The 16,732-nt window shown below is 44.5% G+C and overlaps 1 protein-coding gene across 5 annotated transcripts in view; it reads right to left on the reverse strand.

The window, feature by feature from the left end:
- Positions 1 to 282: 282 nt before the first annotated feature.
- LOC115142710 (protein bicaudal D homolog 2-like) overlaps positions 283 to 16,732 on the reverse strand; it is a 45,615-nt gene continuing 29,165 nt past the window's right edge. The window contains exons 2-9 of one of the 5 annotated variants that reach the window (XM_065001684.1): positions 14,544 to 14,756; positions 13,183 to 13,335; positions 12,206 to 12,664; positions 10,531 to 11,547; positions 10,159 to 10,310; positions 4,118 to 4,361; positions 2,936 to 3,033; positions 283 to 2,834 (exon numbers count right to left, since the gene is read on the reverse strand). In XM_065001684.1, coding sequence (XP_064857756.1) covers positions 2,941 to 3,033; positions 4,118 to 4,361; positions 10,159 to 10,310; positions 10,531 to 11,547; positions 12,206 to 12,664; positions 13,183 to 13,335; positions 14,544 to 14,756 — 2,331 coding nt within the window. In that variant the 3' untranslated portion in view covers positions 283 to 2,834; positions 2,936 to 2,940. Of the gene's footprint in view, positions 2,835 to 2,935; positions 4,362 to 4,522; positions 4,904 to 10,158; positions 10,311 to 10,530; positions 11,548 to 12,205; positions 12,665 to 13,182; positions 13,336 to 14,543; positions 14,757 to 16,732 lie in introns of those variants that run through there. The other 4 variants (XM_029682370.2, XR_010458785.1, XR_010458786.1 and 1 more) reach the window with 4 other exon arrangements.

The following is a 16,732-nucleotide window of genomic DNA, read 5'->3' on the forward strand; positions in this document are numbered from 1 at the left end:
ACCGACAGCAGTACATTGAATAGTAACTATGAAGTAGCCTACAGTATCAATGTCATTTATTTTATTGAATGTTGAATTAACATACATTATCTAAGTTTTACTAAAAGGAATTTGTTATAATTTGATGTCGTTTGATTTACAGTAGGCCTCAATTTCCCTAATTGACTAATTCTAGGAATATGCTATTATGGCACCAACAAAAAAAGACAAATGCATGTTGGTAAACTTCCTAAATTGATACACAGACTATTTTACGGGGAGACAGAATGACCGAAGCAGAAATAGGATCAATATACATGTTTTAATAACCTCAACAACACCACATTAAGTCTGAAGTTAAGTTTATACTGCTAAGCATGCACCTTGCCAGTGCAACATCATCACCACCACCACCACCACCACATAGGTAAGTAGGCTACTGGCTTCTATTGAGCATTCCACTGCTTAGACGTTGCCAGATCTTACAACGCCTAGTTAGGTATTTGACCTATCAGCTAACCACATCATTATGTTATAGCAATCTGTCAGTCGATGACATGGCATGCAACCATTGGTTGATGCATGCAACGAACCAAGCAGTGGAATGCGACCACCATCTCCACCCAAAGTCCCTTGAAGAAAACATGGAAAATGACATCAACATGGTATCAATATGCCACTAATCATAATCCACATTATTGACAATACGAACATACATATAAATAAATACAAACAAGTTATTTAGTACAAAGATAAACTCAAATTGGATCAAGATTGTGAGTAAGTAGTAAAACATAACAATATAGCATCAGCAAACAGACAGCATTTTTATACCGTATTTCCATATTGATACTGCGTTTAAATTGCACTTGTAAAAAAAAAAAAGATAAAAAAAAGTCATAAATGTAACTTTTATTGCATCAACAAACCTGTGAATTAAATGGCACTGCAGAAGTGTTGATGACTTTACCTCCTCTGTTTGCTGAAGTCACAACAACTCTATTAGAGGACATAAAAAGGGCTAATAAAATTGCATTAAAACAGACAAAGAAATGATCCTCCATTCTTGTCAATTCTATATTGACATTGCCTGACCTTTGCCACACACGCTAGAGTATAAGTAAGTATGTGCATTAGTAATCTCTCAATCAGCCACTGTTGTAAATGCCTCGAGCCACTAAACTCGGCAGCCAAAGTTAAGAGTTAAAGTATCAAAACGTTTCAAATAGGTTTTTTCTTTATAATAATAAATCATAATAACAGCCCCTAAATGTGCAATTCTGCACGTTTGGAGGATCACAGAATCACTTCAAAGAATTCACCACAGTTCCTGTTATTTTCCTCAATCTGTAATGACTGGGGTCAAAACCTCTCACCCAAATTCCTTCTCAAAGACATTGAAAACATAAAAAACAAAATCTAGCTTCTCTTTTGTGGACAGAAAGGCACTACTAGTCAAAACTAAGACCAGAAGATAGAAGAATAAGGTGCCAAAAAGACTTCTTGAACATTATACAAATTTGCCAGGCGGTCATTGTAAAGAATAATTTGTTTTTAATTGACTCGCCTGGATAAATATAGGTTAAATAAAACATCTAAGTACATGTGACAAGATTTAAAACAAAGAGAGAAAGGACTTATCCCAATCAAGATTTCTTACATTAGCCTAAGTGTCCCACTGAATATTGACCCTCGGGAAAACTGTAGCAAGTCACTTTAGTTCCTATGACGTTCCTGCCTCTGATCTTTCTCTACGAATAAATATAAATCAACACAGGTTTGCTCTCCATTGAAATTCAATTATGAATGCTCCAATTATCAACAATTATTAAATGCAACAGAAAGCTTATGAACACCTCACACGTTCACTGAGTTACAACAAGCAAACAAAGATAAATAAATACATTAAAATGGCGCAGTCATCCGGGTAGTCGATTAAACTCAACTCCATGATTTACGATGAAGTTGAGCGGCGACTATCACATACAATGATTTCAGCACCCAAAACATAGCCCGCAATTACACGCGACAGTGGGTTTTTATGTGACATCGGCGCTCCAGTTCGCCAACACTAGACACCACTCGACTCCATCGTAAATCGTGGAGTTGAAGTCGGCTGTAGTCGGGGGAAAGACACAAGAGTTATAATAGTATAGAGGTGGACAATGTGGAGTGAGTGATTGGATCACAAATGAGGATCAAACTGTCGGTCATATCCATAGAAATAGACCTCTATTGGTCATCATACCGAGGAGACTTTCTTGTTTCCTGTAGCCACACAGAGGGACCAAACCCCTGGGGGTTTCACGTGTGTCTGTAGGGGCCTGGAGCATATGTGTGTGTGTGTGTGTGTGTCAGAGGGCGTGAGCAGAGTGGAACTGAAGTGGAGCGTGCTTCATTTGGCTGGAGCGTGGAGCGAATTTCTAAAACGTTGGAGCGTCGACCTTCTATCCTGCTTCAATTGAGCATGCTCTGGCCAGCATTTGCCTTATTATGTTCTTTTAATTATGCCTATTCTGTTGTATTTATTTAGCCTACCCCACCACTAATGCAAAGAGATGTTGATATGAGTAGTGTCACAAAAGTAGATGGGGTGTTTGTTAAATGATCCTTTTTAAACACAAAATGAATGGAGCGAATTTGGAGTGGCAGAAGACTACTCTGTGAGCAATGAGTGGGATTCTCTGACCACTCAACTCCGCTCACATACTCTGGTGTGTGTTTGCACTCAGAAATCAAAGTCCTCACATTACAGCAGTGTGTGTCTCTGACATGGGTCTCAGGACACGGGGGGTACTGAAGTAATCATCGGCAACTGTCAACCTTTGAAGGGGACACTGGGCTTGATCAAATTACTGTAAAATGGAGAGAAAATTAAATAACATTAAAATCTGAGAGTTTGATTATCATTTGGTCAGTCTTCATTTGATACAATCTAAGTTGATAAAATCATTACCTGCGTTAGTGGCATGGTAAGGTGGGGGAGTCAGTGGGGTTAGGATGGTAAGGGTTATTCGTGCACAGTGGAGTCTTGGCTGACCATGATGCAACTGGCTGCAGGAAGCAGAAGACTCACAAGTATGGTACTCAACGTGCAGGTTAGGGATGATCATGAGTTATGAGGTAAATGCAAGTTACACCAGCATACAGATTTTTGCAGACAGGTAGGAGAAGATGAGGAGGATGGGACAGACATGGATGACTGGATGAGGGTTATAAGAGAGTTGGAGTGTACGGAACAGATTCGCTCAGTCTTCACCTTACTCTGAAAGTCCTCACTAAACATTTCAAAACCACCAGGCTAATTCACACAAAACTAGACCCATATATCATTTTTTAAATATGTATACCTTAGAGTTTGTAACTAACCCTCATTTAGAAGTGCTCCATTTGCCTTTGTAATGAAAATTGCTCTACAATCTCTATTACATCAAGTGCCAGGAAACTTAATCTGTAAACCTGAATGTGCCACATCACAGTTATCACTTTGTGATATCACAGCAAGTGATATCACAAGTGCTTAGCCACAGTGCCCTTTTATTTAGCAGCTACGGTACATTTCATTGCACTGTTTTAATGGTCCCCGAATGGTGTGGACCAGACGGAAGCAGCAGAGGTCTTTCTGCAGCCTGCACTGCTGCCTGTCTGAAAGTCATAAGCTTACTCAGTTACACTTTTACTTGAAGCCTTCTTCATAAGAGCTACACTGTCATAAACATGAAATAACATAGATATAAAAGATTATGTTATGTACACACACTGAACTCTGACTGTTTGAGGAGAGCTGATAGAATTTACTGCTACAACCGTGCCAACATTCTGCCACTCCGTGAGCATTACTAGCAGAAAAGGTATGCCTGAGCCAAGCTAGCATCATGCCATGCTGGATATGAACACATAGCCATCACATAGTAGTAAATACAAGCACACCGTTAGCCACCACTGTCCTAGTCACAGCAACAGCCTTGACAGAACCATGCCGGTGAAGCTCAGCAGTGCATAAGCGTGATGAGAGGTTAGAGGTTATGATGGAGGTTAGAGTTCAAAGGTCAAAGTAAATCTCGCTGCAGAGGACCACGGGGCCTCCCAGGATGCCGCTGGGCTCGGGGAGGACCCTGCAGGAATGTCTCTGACTTACATAATGATTGGCCGATGCCCCTTTGCCCCGCGCCAATGAGGAGGTTTTTCCCCGCCCGCCTGCCGCCACTCCCCCGCCGCGGCGCGCCTGTTCGTGGTCGAACTCCAGGTCCTCCAGGCGTTGGGTCAGGGCCAGCTTCTGCTGGATGGCCATGCGGAGCAGGGAGTTCAGGGTCTTCTTCTCATCCTCCGCTGCAGCCAGCTGCCTCTGCATGTCATCCAGCTGGGTCACATACTCGTCACACCTGAGATGGTGAGAGAGGAGGGGGGAGGGAGACAGAGATAAAGAGGGATTAAAGATAGAGGGCGAGAGCAAAAGGGACACAGGAATAGTGAGAGAAGGGAAAATATTAGTCAAATAAAAACCAAATAAGGAACTTATCATTTTCTCCACCAGATGGCGCACATCTTTTCCTGCTGCCAGTCGGTGCATGTTTTTCTCCGTTCAGACTCACAGAGGCGCATTTTCCAGATGCTGTTAGGAGGAGCCTGCCAGCAGCCTCTGAATCTCTTCAGTATTACATCAGACAGCTCCCACAATGCCCCGTCTCTCCCACACACACATGCAGCAGACACGGAAGAGGAAGTGAGACACCCCACTCGCTTTAAAATATATATATTTTTTCGTTCAATGAATGTCAATGAAGTAAGTAGACCAGACCCACCTGCTAATGCATTGGTGTCTATGGGAGACACCCCCAGTTAAGTAGACAGAAACTGACCATTTTTATCATTGGTAAACAGCCATGAACCATCTTCATTTATCCACCATCTTTGCATGCAGCCTCTGGCAGAAAAACAGCTCCTCAACAACCTAGAAGCTCATTCAGGGCCGGCGTTATGGGCGAGCCCGACCCGCCCTAATGTACCTTCCCTGCCCGTCTAAATCAAATAAAGTATCGATAATTTATTTGAACGAGACGCGCGCCGACAGAAAGACGCATCAATCTCAGGTAAAGCATCCGAGCGAGTGAAACAGTGCCCCTCAGTCTCAGAATATGTAGAACATCTATCTGATGCTTTTCCGGAAATGTATTAAATTTATTTTATTTTATTTTTTATTTTATTTCACCTTTATTTAACCAGGTAGGCTAGTTGAGAACAGGTTCTCATTTGCAACTGCGACCTGGCCAAGATAAAGCATAGCAGTGTGAACAGACAACACAGAGTTACACATGGAGTAAACAATTAACAAGTCAATAACACAGTAGAGAAAAAAGGGGAGTCTATATACAATGTGTGCAAAAGGCATGAGGAGGTAGGCGAATAATTACAATATTGCAGATTAACACTGGAGTGATAAATGATCAGATGGTCATGTACAGGTAGAGATATTGGTGTGCAGAAAAGTAAATAAATAAAAACTGTGGGGATGAGGTAGGTGAAAATGGGTGGGCTATTTACCAATAGATTATGTACAGCTGCAGCGATCGGTTAGCTGCTCAGATAGCTGATGTTTGAAGTTGGTGAGGGAGATAAAAGTCTCCAACTTCAGCGATTTTTGCAATTCGTTCCAGTCACAGGCAGCAGAGTACTGGAACGAAAGGCGGCCGAATGAGGTGTTGGCTTTAGGGATGATCAATGAGATACACCTGCTGGAGCGCGTGCTACGGATGGGTGTTGCCATCGTGACCAGTGAGCTGAGATAAGGCGGAGCTTTGCCTAGCATGGCCTTGTAGATGACCTGGAGCCAGTGGGTCTGGCGACGAATATGTAGCGAGGGCCAGCCGACTAGAGCATACAAGTCGCAGTGGTGGGTAGTATAAGGTGCTTTAGTGACAAAACGGATGGCACTGTGATAAACTGCATCCAGTTTGCTGAGAAGAGTGTTGGAAGCAATTTTGTAGATGACATCGCCGAAGTCGAGGATCGGTAGGATAGTCAGTTTTACTAGGGTAAGCTTGGCTGCGTGAGTGAAGGAGGCTTTGTTGCGGAATAGAAAGCAGACTCTTGATTTGATTTTCGATTGGAGATGTTTGATATGGGTCTGGAAGGAGAGTTTGCAGTCTAGCCAGACACCTAGGTACACCTAGGTCCACATATTCAAGGTCGGAACCATCCAGTGTGGTGATGCTAGTCGGGCAAGCGGGTGCAGGCAGTTGAAAAGCATGCATTTGGTTTTACTAGCGTTTAAGAGCAGTTGGAGGCCACGGAAGGAGTGTTGTATGGCATTGAAGCTCGATTGGAGGTTAGATAGCACAGTGTCCAATGACGGGCCGAAAGTGTATAGAATGGTGTCGTCTGCGTAGAGGTGGATCAGGGAATCGCCCGCAGCAAGAGCAACATCATTGATATACACAGAGAAAAGAGTCGGCCCGAGAATTGAACCCTGTGGCACCCCCATAGAGACTGCCAGAGGACCGGACAACATGCCCTCCGATTTGACACACTGAACTCTGTCTGCAAAGTAATTGGTGAACCAGGCAAGGCAGTCATCCGAAACCGAGGCTACTGAGTCTGCCGATAAGAATATGGTGATTGACAGAGTCGAAAGCCTTGGCAAGGTCGATGAAGACGGCTGCACAGTACTGTCTTTTATCGATGGCGGTTATGATGTCGTTTAGTACCTTGAGTGTGGCTGAGGTGCACCTGTGACCGGCTCGAAACCAGATTGCATAGCGGAGAAGGTACGGTGGGATTCGAGATGGTCAGTGACCTGTTTGTTGACTTGGCTTTCGAAGACCTTAGATAGGCAGGGCAGAATGGATATAGGTCTGTAACAGTTTGGGTCCAGGGTGTCTCCCCCTTTGAAGAGGGGATGACTGCGGCAGCTTTCCAATCCTTGGGGATCTCAGACGATATGAAAGAGAGGTTGAACAGGCTGGTAATAGGGGTTGCGACAATGGCAGCGGATAGTTTCAGAAATAGAGGGTCCAGATTGTCAAGCCCAGCTGATTTATACGGGTCCAGGTTTTGCAGCTCTTTCAGAACATCTGCTATCTGGATTTGGGTAAAGGAGAACCTGGAGAGGCTTGGGCGAGGAGCTGCGGGGGCCGGAGCTGTTGGCCGAGGTAGGAGTAGCCAGGCGGAAGGCATGGCCAGCCGTTGAGAAATGCTTGTTGAAGTTTTCGATAATCATGGATTTGTCGGTGGTGACCGTGTTCCCTAGCCTCAGTGCAGTGGGCAGCTGGGAGGAGGTGCTCTTGTTCTCCATGGACTTCACAGTGTCCCAGAACTTTTTGGAGTTGGAGCTACAGGATGCAAACTTCTGCCTGAAGAAGCTGGCCTTAGCTTTCCTGACTGACTGCGTGTATTGGTTCCTGACTTCCCTGAACAGTTGCATATCGCGGCGACTGTTCGATGCCATTGCAGTCCGCCACAGGATGTTTTTGTGCTGGTCGAGGGCAGTCAGGTCTGGAGTGAACCAAGGGCTGTATCTGTTCTTAGTTCTGCATTTTTTGAACGGAGCATGCTTGTCTAATATGGTGAGGAAGTTACTCTTAAAGAATGACCAGGCATCCTCAACTGACAGGATGAGGTCAATGTCCTTCCAGGATACCCGGGCCAGGTCGATTAGAAAGGCCTGCTCACAGAAGTGTTTTAGGGAGCGTTTGACAGTGATGAGGGGTGGTCGTTTGACTGCGGCACCGTAGCGGATACAGGCAATGAGGCAGTGGTCGCTGAGATCCTGGTTGAAGACAGCGGAGGTGTATTTGGAGGGCCAGTTGGTCAGGATGACGTCTATGAGGGTGCCCTTGCTTACAGAGTTAGGGTTGTACCTGGTGGGTTCCTTGATGATTTGTGTGAGATTGAGGGCATCTAGCTTAGATTGTAGGACTGCCGGGGTGTTAAGCATATCCCAGTTTAGGTCACCTAACAGAACAAACTCAGAAGCTAGATGGGGGGCAATCAATTCACAAATGGTGTCCAGGGCACAGCTGGGAGCTGAGGGGGGTCGGTAGCAGGCGGCAACAGTGAGAGACTTAACTGAAATATCACATTTACATAAGTATTCAGACTTTCTTGAAGCACCTTTGACAGCTATTACAGCCTCAAGTCTTATTGGGTATGATGCTACAAGCTTGGCACACCTGTATTTGGGGAGTTTCTCCAATTCGTCACTGCAGATGCTCTCAAGCTCTGTCAGGTTGGATGGGGAGTGTCGCTGCACAGCTATTTTCAGGTCTGTCCAGAAATGTTAAATCGGGTTCATGTCCGGGCTCTGGCTGGGCCACTCAAGGACATTCACAGACTTGTCCCAAGGCCATTCCTGCGTTGTCTTGACTGTGTGCTTAGGGTCGTTGTCCTGTTGGAAGGTGAACCTTTGCCCCAGTCTGAGCTGAGATCCTGAGCGCTCTGGAGAAACTCACTGTACTTTGCTCCGTTCATATTTCCCTCAAACCTGACTTGTCTCCCAGGCCCTGCCATGCTTCACTGTAGGGATGCTGCCAGGTTTCCTCCAGATGTGACGCTTACATTCAAGATTGAACCAAGAGTTCAATCTTGGTTTTATCAGACCAGAGAATCTTGTTTCTCATGAGTCTTTAGGTGCCTTTTGGCAAACTCCAAGCGGGCTGTCATGTGCCTTTTATTGAGGAGTTGCTTCCGTTTGGCCACCCTAACATAAAGGCTGCAGAGATGGTTATCCTTCTGGAAGGTTCTCCCATCTCCACATAGGAAGTCGAGCTCTGTCAGAGTGACTATAGGGTACTTGGTCACCTCCCTGAACAAGGCCCTTCTCCTCCGATTGCTCTCAGTTTGGCCGGGCGGACAGCTGTAGGAAGAGTTTTGGTGGTTCCAAAATGTATTCAATTTAAGAATGATGGAGGCCACTGTGTTCTTGAGGACCTTCAATGCCGCAGAAATGTTTTGGTACTCTTTCCAGATCTGTGCCTCGACACAATCCTGTCGTCTCGGAGCTCTACGGACAATTCCTTCGACCTTATGGCTTGGTTTTTGCTCTGACATGCACTGTCAACTGTGGGACCTTATATAGACAAATCATGTCTAAAATCAATTGAATTTACCAAAGGTGGACTCAAATCAATTTTAGAAACATCTCAAGGATGATCAATGGAAACAGGATGCACCTGAGCTCAATTTTGAGTCTCATAGCAAAGGGTCTCAATACTTATGTAAATAAGGGATTTCTGTTTATTTAAATTTTTTATAAATGTGCAAACATTTTTATTTTATTTTTTTAAACTCTTGATTTTGTCTTTTTGGTATGGTGTGTAAATTGATGAGGAAAAAAGGCTGAATAAGGCTGTAACAAAATGTGGAAAAGGGGAAGGGGTCTGAATAGTTTCTGAATGCACTGTATCTATATATTATGCATGGTAATACATTTTCTGGTCTTTTTACAGTCTTTTATGTAAAAAAAAAAAGGTGTACATTTTCTTTTGGCGGGGGGGGGGGGGGGGTCTCAGAAAAATTGTGGGGGGACAAATAAAATTGGGAACCCTGCATGCAATACGGCATATCAAAACGAGAAAACCTAGCGATTGCAGGAAAATAGTCATCTCACTGTGATGTTCTTAGGTGGATTTAGAGCTCTCAGCATGGAAAAATACGAAATCATTTTGTAGAATTGAAACAAGACCACTTCCTCTTGGTCACAGAGGGACGAAATGACTTTGTGCATAAAGCTGAAGTTGTTACGAGTCAGCAGGCATTTGAATGACGTCTCTGAGTCTCTCAGAGGAAGCTGGGCAGAAAATGCTTTGTTGTCAGTTATATGAAATCGTGCCAATTTTGTACTGTCACTAAGTATATTTATTATAATATTACTAAGTATATCATCTTTTACAGTTATGAGCAAGGTGAAATATTATTGTAAGTCGTTTATAATTTGATTGTTACTACATGGAAAGTATTTCAATAATTTCAAGCCCCATTTCCCCCACATTTGATGAATAGAAGAAAAGAAAATCACATGATTTTTCATATTTTCATTTTTGTATCATATTTGTACTAGGGATAAATTACTTTTGGGTATGTGTATTTAGACGGGAAACTACATTTTCACATTACATTTAAAAGCAGACTTCTGGTAACTTAAGTGTACCAATAAGCTCTTAGCGTGCATCTACTAAGCCTTACCTTGTGGCAAACATGGCCCGTAATGAGGTGAAGGTGGCAGCGTCTTCTTTCAGGCCCTTGAGCTCATTGCGGAGCTTCAACATGGTCTCGGTCACCATGGTCTTCTCGTTGTCGTATTTACTCTTCAGGTTGGCCAGCGCCACCTCAGCCGTCTGAAGAGTAGAGTAGAATAGTTTATTGTCCATTTTATTCGAATGGAGGGCAGAGGTCACAGTCACAGGATTAGCAAGACCTTATGCTAATATTAACTCTGAACTTCTACACAGAAAGTAAATAGTCTCAACTACTGTTCATTTCATACCGTATCAACTCTACTTTTAAACAGTACCAACTGCTCATGTTTTGGCAGAAAATTCACACTATCACACACACCTGTTTGTTGGCCTTGAGCACGGTCCTCAGGGTGGCAATCTGCTCTCTCTTGGTGCTGAGCAGAGAGTTGAGTTTGAGGATTTCCCCCATGCAGGCCTCCTTGTCCTTATCGGCCACAGTACCCAGCTCCATGGAGGCCATCCTCTGGCGGCTCAGCTCTGTGGTGCGGTCCACCGCCTGCTGCAGGTGACGGATCTGGTCCCTGATGATGGCAACTAGGTTATAGATGTTCATGGGCTCTGAACGGGACTCTGGGATTGGGGCTGGGGTGGCTGGATCACTGGCTTCAGATTTAATGGGTTCAGTTTCAGGAACCAGCCCATTGGAGAGCAGAACATGGGACAGATGTTGTGTCTTCCCCTCTCGGCTGCCCCTGCCCCCTATACTGGCCTTTCCATCCTTATAGTAGTCGAGCATGACCCGGCTGGGCGTCTCGTTGTTGCACATGCACACGTGGTTATAAAGGTTGGCCAGCTCCTCGCTGAACGTCACCAGTTCGTCTTGCGCCACGTTCAGGCTTCCCTGCGACTCGCCAACCGCTTCACTCACTCGCCGCAGCTCTTTCACCAGCCTTGCCACCTCCTCGTGCTCCTCCCGGCTGCTCTTCTCCAGGGAGGCCAGCTTTTCGCTCAGCCCTGCCACGTCGCTCTCCAGGCGGACTTGCTCTTCTTCGTACTGGCTCCGGCAAGACTGGTACTCAGCTTTAAGAGTCTTCAGCTCCTGTCTGAGCTCCCCGGCTTCTGATACGGCGATGGTATACTTACACTGTAGGATCTCAGGCCCGTTGATGTCCAACTCGTAGTAGTCCCCGTCACCGTCATCGCGGCTGTCTCGCTCTTTCTCACTGTCCAGGCCCGAGTGGCGCTCCTTGCTGGCCTGGAGTTTCCTCATGGCACTGAGGTTCTCGGTGAGGCGTCCCACCGTCTCCTGCTGCTCTGACAGAGTCCCGTGGGCCATCTCCAGCTGCTTCTGGGACTCCTGCAGAGAGGAGAGGAGTGCCGCCTTCTCTCGCTCCACCTGGAGAACACAGACACGGGACACAGTCACATAACAGCACTGAGAAATCTCTGCAACACTATGTTACAGTCCTATTTCAGCTTGGTTTTTATTACTTTTGATTTAGAAATTAAGTAACAATTCTATATTTACATTTGTCTTTTTTTCTTCTTCTTCTAATTTCTATGTAAATACCAGGTAGATATCTGGCTCTAAAATGAAGTGTAATCCAAAATGCCATATGGAGGTGTGAGACACTGTAGTGTGAGATACTCACTCAATAATTTCACGCACTATTTATTCAGCAAGTCAACAGTGCATGTATAAGAGAAGTAGCCTCGTCAGTCCATGTAGCCCATGAAGTTCCACATAGGGCTCAATTGATTAGCCTTTGACTAGGCCACTAAGGCCAGTATAGGTAATCAATGTCCCTAAATGGATGAACACTGTGTTCCCCAATGCTTAATGAACTTTCCAGCCATAAGTCAGAACTGTTCACAGCTGCATGTAAGCCTAACTATTTTCCAGGCAACACTTACAAACCCAGCTCAATAATGCTAATTATGACTTTATTGCTTTACCAGGGACGCTGACACCTTGACAGTGGACTGTGAATAAAGCAAACAGGCTAAGCATTTTTACAGTCCTGCCTGCTAAAGCTACTATGTGGTCACCTTACCTGCATGAGCTGCTGCTTGAGTTTCTGGATTTCTGAGATGTTGAGTTCACTCAGCAGGTCATCCACTAGGCTGGGGGCGGGCCGAAGTTTGGCTTTGTCATCTTCGTTGGCGTCGGCGGCCATCTCGGCCAGGCCGTTCTCGTATCCACGGAACGAGTCATCGTTGTTCGGCACGTTGGTGGCAGCAGTGGGATCCTCGCTGAACTTGAGTCCGTCCACGGAGACGTTGAGGGAACTGTGGTGGTATGGTAACAGGTTGTCCCCAATGGTCATGTAGTGGGACAGTTCTTTACGCAGGGCGGCCTTCTGCTCGCGCTCAGTCTTAATGGTCTCCAGAGCCTCGGTCAGCTGGCGCTCGGCGATCTCCCTCAGGCGCATGGCCTCCTCCTGCTGGCTGTGGAGGCACTGGGAGTCTTCCTCCAGGCGACGGATCTCATGCTTCAGACCCTCAAACTCCACCTAGAGATCACAGAGAAGCCACAGCACATCAGAGGAATCACTAACTAAATAGGGAGAATCCCCCTTACACTCACCACAAAAGCATATTTTTGTCTCATCCTCTCCAATAGCCTCATTCATTGGCCCTGGCTTTCGACTTTCGAGCCGTGTCACTTTTTCACCCAAACATCTGAAGTGTATTGGCCAGTCTCTCTAACTCTACAACCTTAACCGCTACCCATTACCCACAATAAGCCCTCATCCTCCCCTAATCTCCATACACAACAGCGCCCACTACCCTAGGGCAGGGGAGGCGGCAGGTAGTCAAGTGGTTAAGAGCGTTGGTCCAGTAACCAAAATGTCGCTTGATCGAATCCTCGAGCCGACTAGTTGAAAAATATGTAGATGTTCCCTTGAGCAAGGCACTTAACCCTAAAATCACTCCTGTAAGTCGCTCTGGATAAGAGCATCTGCTAAATGACTAAAATGTTAAATGAATGCTCCCCCCCTTCCCCTTAGTCCCTTCCTCATGCTCTCACCTGGCTCTGTCGTAGCAGGGACACCTGTTTCTGCAGGGAGATGTTCTCATCCTCCAGCTCACTGTAGTCCTGCAGCAGACGTGCCTCCCGCACTTTATACTCTCGGATGTCATCACGCAGTTGGGTGCGCTGCAAATCCACCTGCTCAGAGCTCTACAGACAACGAGGAAAGAAATGGGTGAGAGAAGAAGCGAAAGAGGAAAAAGTATTGTCAGAGAGTACAACACAAGGACATGGATTTGGATTTGATAAAAATGCATTCCGTGGTTGTACTGTAATGTCATCGCAGCGGGTGTTTCTCAATACGCATATATTCCAAAGTATTAAAGTGTGCGAAACAGAGCACAGAGGGCACTTTTTGGATGCATACTCTGTTCGTACGTATTTTGAAGCATGCATCAATGCGAGGTTCAACGGAAAGTATGCACTGAAATATGATGCAACCATGACGTTGATGCAACCATGAAGCAAGTCTCTTATTATTATTAGTGTCTTTAGGTAGTGGTTTCTTTGCAGCAATTCGACCATGAAGGCCTGATTAAGAAGGAAATACATTCCACAAATTAACTTAACAAGTTACACCTGTTAATTTAAATGATTTCCAGGTGACTACGTCATGAAGCTGTTTGAGAAAATACCAAGAGTGTGCAAAGCTGCCATCAAGGCAAAGGGTGGCTACTTTGAAGAATCTCAAATGTAAAATATATTTTGATTTGTTTAACACTTTTTTGGATACTACATCATTCCATATGTGTTATTTCATCGTTTTGATGTCTTCACTATTATTCTACAATGTATAATAAAATATTAAAATAAAGAAAAACCCTGGAATGGTTAGGTGTCCAAACTTTTGACTGGTACTGTATATCTAGCTGATAATTCTGAAGTAAAAAGTTTGCTTTGTGTACATCTTGTTTTGTCACTGTCCTGGCTGGAAGAAGGTTCAGTGAATGGGGAGGTGCAGCGTAAGATAAAAAAAGTGGTGCTTCTCAAACGTTTGATTTATTCTCCACACTCTCATCCACACAAGAATATACTCCAGAGAATGTCCTTTGAGAATGTACTTGGAGAATTAGTGTGCAGCTTGGTAGTATGCATATTGAGGAACACCCAACACCCAGCTTATGTGGCTATATGCCAGTGGAATAGTGTTGAGATGAGATCTTGGCAGCTTGTCCACTGTAATTAGGGAGGACCAAGATCCAGTTACCAGACTAGGCCATTGAGTGAGAGTGCCTACTAAAAAGATATGGTCCTCTTCGTCAGATTGGTGAGATACAAGAGTATTTCCACATTGAGGTTTGACCTCTCCACATTGACCATGTTTGTGTTTTGGGCAGGTCCTCCACCTTCCAGCTCACCTCTCTCATTTCCAGGGCGACGGCAGCCAGGCGCTCGTTCTCTGATTGGGTGCTAGTGAGGGCGGTTCTGGCCAACCGCAGCTCATTCTGCAGCTCCAGGACCATCTGCTGATATTGGGCCTCCTTACTGGCTGACTCCAGCATCAGCGACTCCTCCCTGCTCTCCCCATCTGCAGCCACCTTCCTATGGGTGGAGTAGGCCTGACCAAACGCCTGGGGACAGGAGGAGAGAAAAATGCATTGATTAATACTAGGACTGAAGTGGAACACCTTCCTAAGGGTGGAGTAGGCCTGCCGAACACCTGGGGACAGGAGGGGAGAAAGATACATATACGCATAGATTAGTACCAGGACAGAAGTCATAGGAGTACAAAACTGGGAGGAGAAGGGTGGACATTGACCAGAACTCGTGCAGGACTCCAGTGAGCATGACTAGTTGTGAGCATCATGACTGGTTGAGAGTCATATTAGACTGGTTGAGAGTAATATTAGATATTACTCGTCATATTACTTTTTATGCTGTCCAATCAGCACAGAGCTTCACTAAAGGCTATCAGATGAGTGAAGGTGTGAAGGTTCCTTTAATACTTCGTGACTTTCGCAATTCTTTGGTCAATTCTGTTTGACTTACATGCATCCTTGATGAGAAGTAATCCCTTTGATTATATGCAGTCTATTTCAATGCATTATTATATTTATTTAGGTTTTATCTGACAGTTTGAATTCGCGCCGCGGTCAGTTAAAACCTCGACGGGATCAGTGTCCCTATTCCAGGGACGGTTGTCACTAACGTGCGCTAATGTGACTAGAAGGACGTTGTAAGTAACAGCAAACTTTCCAGGACATATGCATGTCTTATATTTGCAGAAAGCTTACATTCTTAATCTAAATGCACTGTCCAATTCTCAGTAGCTATTTCAGTGAATTAAAGACCATGCTATTGTTTGAGGAGAGTGCACAACAACAAAAAACTTTTATCACAGCAACTGGTTTGATACATTCACCTCCGAAGGTAAATCATGTACTTACATTCAGCAATCTTGCTCTGATTTGTCATTCTGAGGGTTCCAGAGATAAAATGTAGCATAGTTTTCTTTGATAAAATACATGTTTAAATTCAAAATGTAGGAACTGGGTTCTACAGTTTGAACCACTGCTGTTTCTGAGAGTCCGATCCTTAAATTAATGCACCGGTTATTTGAATTTTGAGTCGGCCTTGTTGTGACTTGATAGCTGGTATTTAATAGCTTTAAAGGACCCCCCCCCCAGAGGAAGTTTGTCACTATTACGACCTAATTCCTGTCTTAATGCAACCTGGAATTGTTATTTATGAGCACCAGGAAAAATTATAGTTCTAGCTTTAATATTAGTCATTATGTCACTATCTAGTTAGCTACCATTCAGGTGTTTTTCTGATAACCTAATTATCTGAAGAGTAAATGTTAGGTAGTTATTAGCTAGTGTACTCAAAATGTAGCTAGCGCTAGCTACAGTGTCTTTAGAAAGAATTCGTACACCTTGACATATTCCACATTTTGTTGTGTTACAGCCCGAATTAAAAATGTATGACCATTTTTCCTCATTTACACACAATACCTCATAATGACAAAGTGAAAACATATTTTTAGAAATGTTTGAAAATGTATTAAATTAATAAATAAAGAAATCTCATTTACATAAGTATTCACATCCCAGAGTTAATACTTGTTAGGGTCACCTTTGGCAGTTATTACAGCTGTTGTTCTGGGTACGTCTCTAAGGGCTTTGAACACCTGGATTTAAAAGTTCTTCAATCTCCCGAGTGGCGCAACGGTCTAAAGCACTGCATCTCTCAGGCAGTAGGAAGCTCTCTCAGCCATTTATATGCAGATACAGTCTTATACTCAGCAGGCCCCTCCCCGGATTTTGTGTTAAATGCTCTACAACAAAGCTTTCTTAGTGTCCAACAAGCTTTCTCTACCCTTAACATTGTTCTGAACACCTCCAAAACAAAGGTCATGTGGTATGGTAAGAAGAATGCCCCTCTCCCCACAGGTGTGATTACTACCTCTGAGGGTTTAGAGCCTGAGGTAGTCACATCATACAAGTACTTGGGAGTATGGCTAAACGGTACACTGTCCTTCTCTCAGCACATATCAAAGCTGCAGGCTAAAGTTAAATCTAGACTTGGTTTCCTCTATCGTAATCAC

Source organism: Oncorhynchus nerka, linkage group LG15 (assembly GCF_034236695.1).
Source record: "Oncorhynchus nerka isolate Pitt River linkage group LG15, Oner_Uvic_2.0, whole genome shotgun sequence".
NCBI classification, from domain to species: domain Eukaryota; kingdom Metazoa; phylum Chordata; class Actinopteri; order Salmoniformes; family Salmonidae; genus Oncorhynchus; species Oncorhynchus nerka.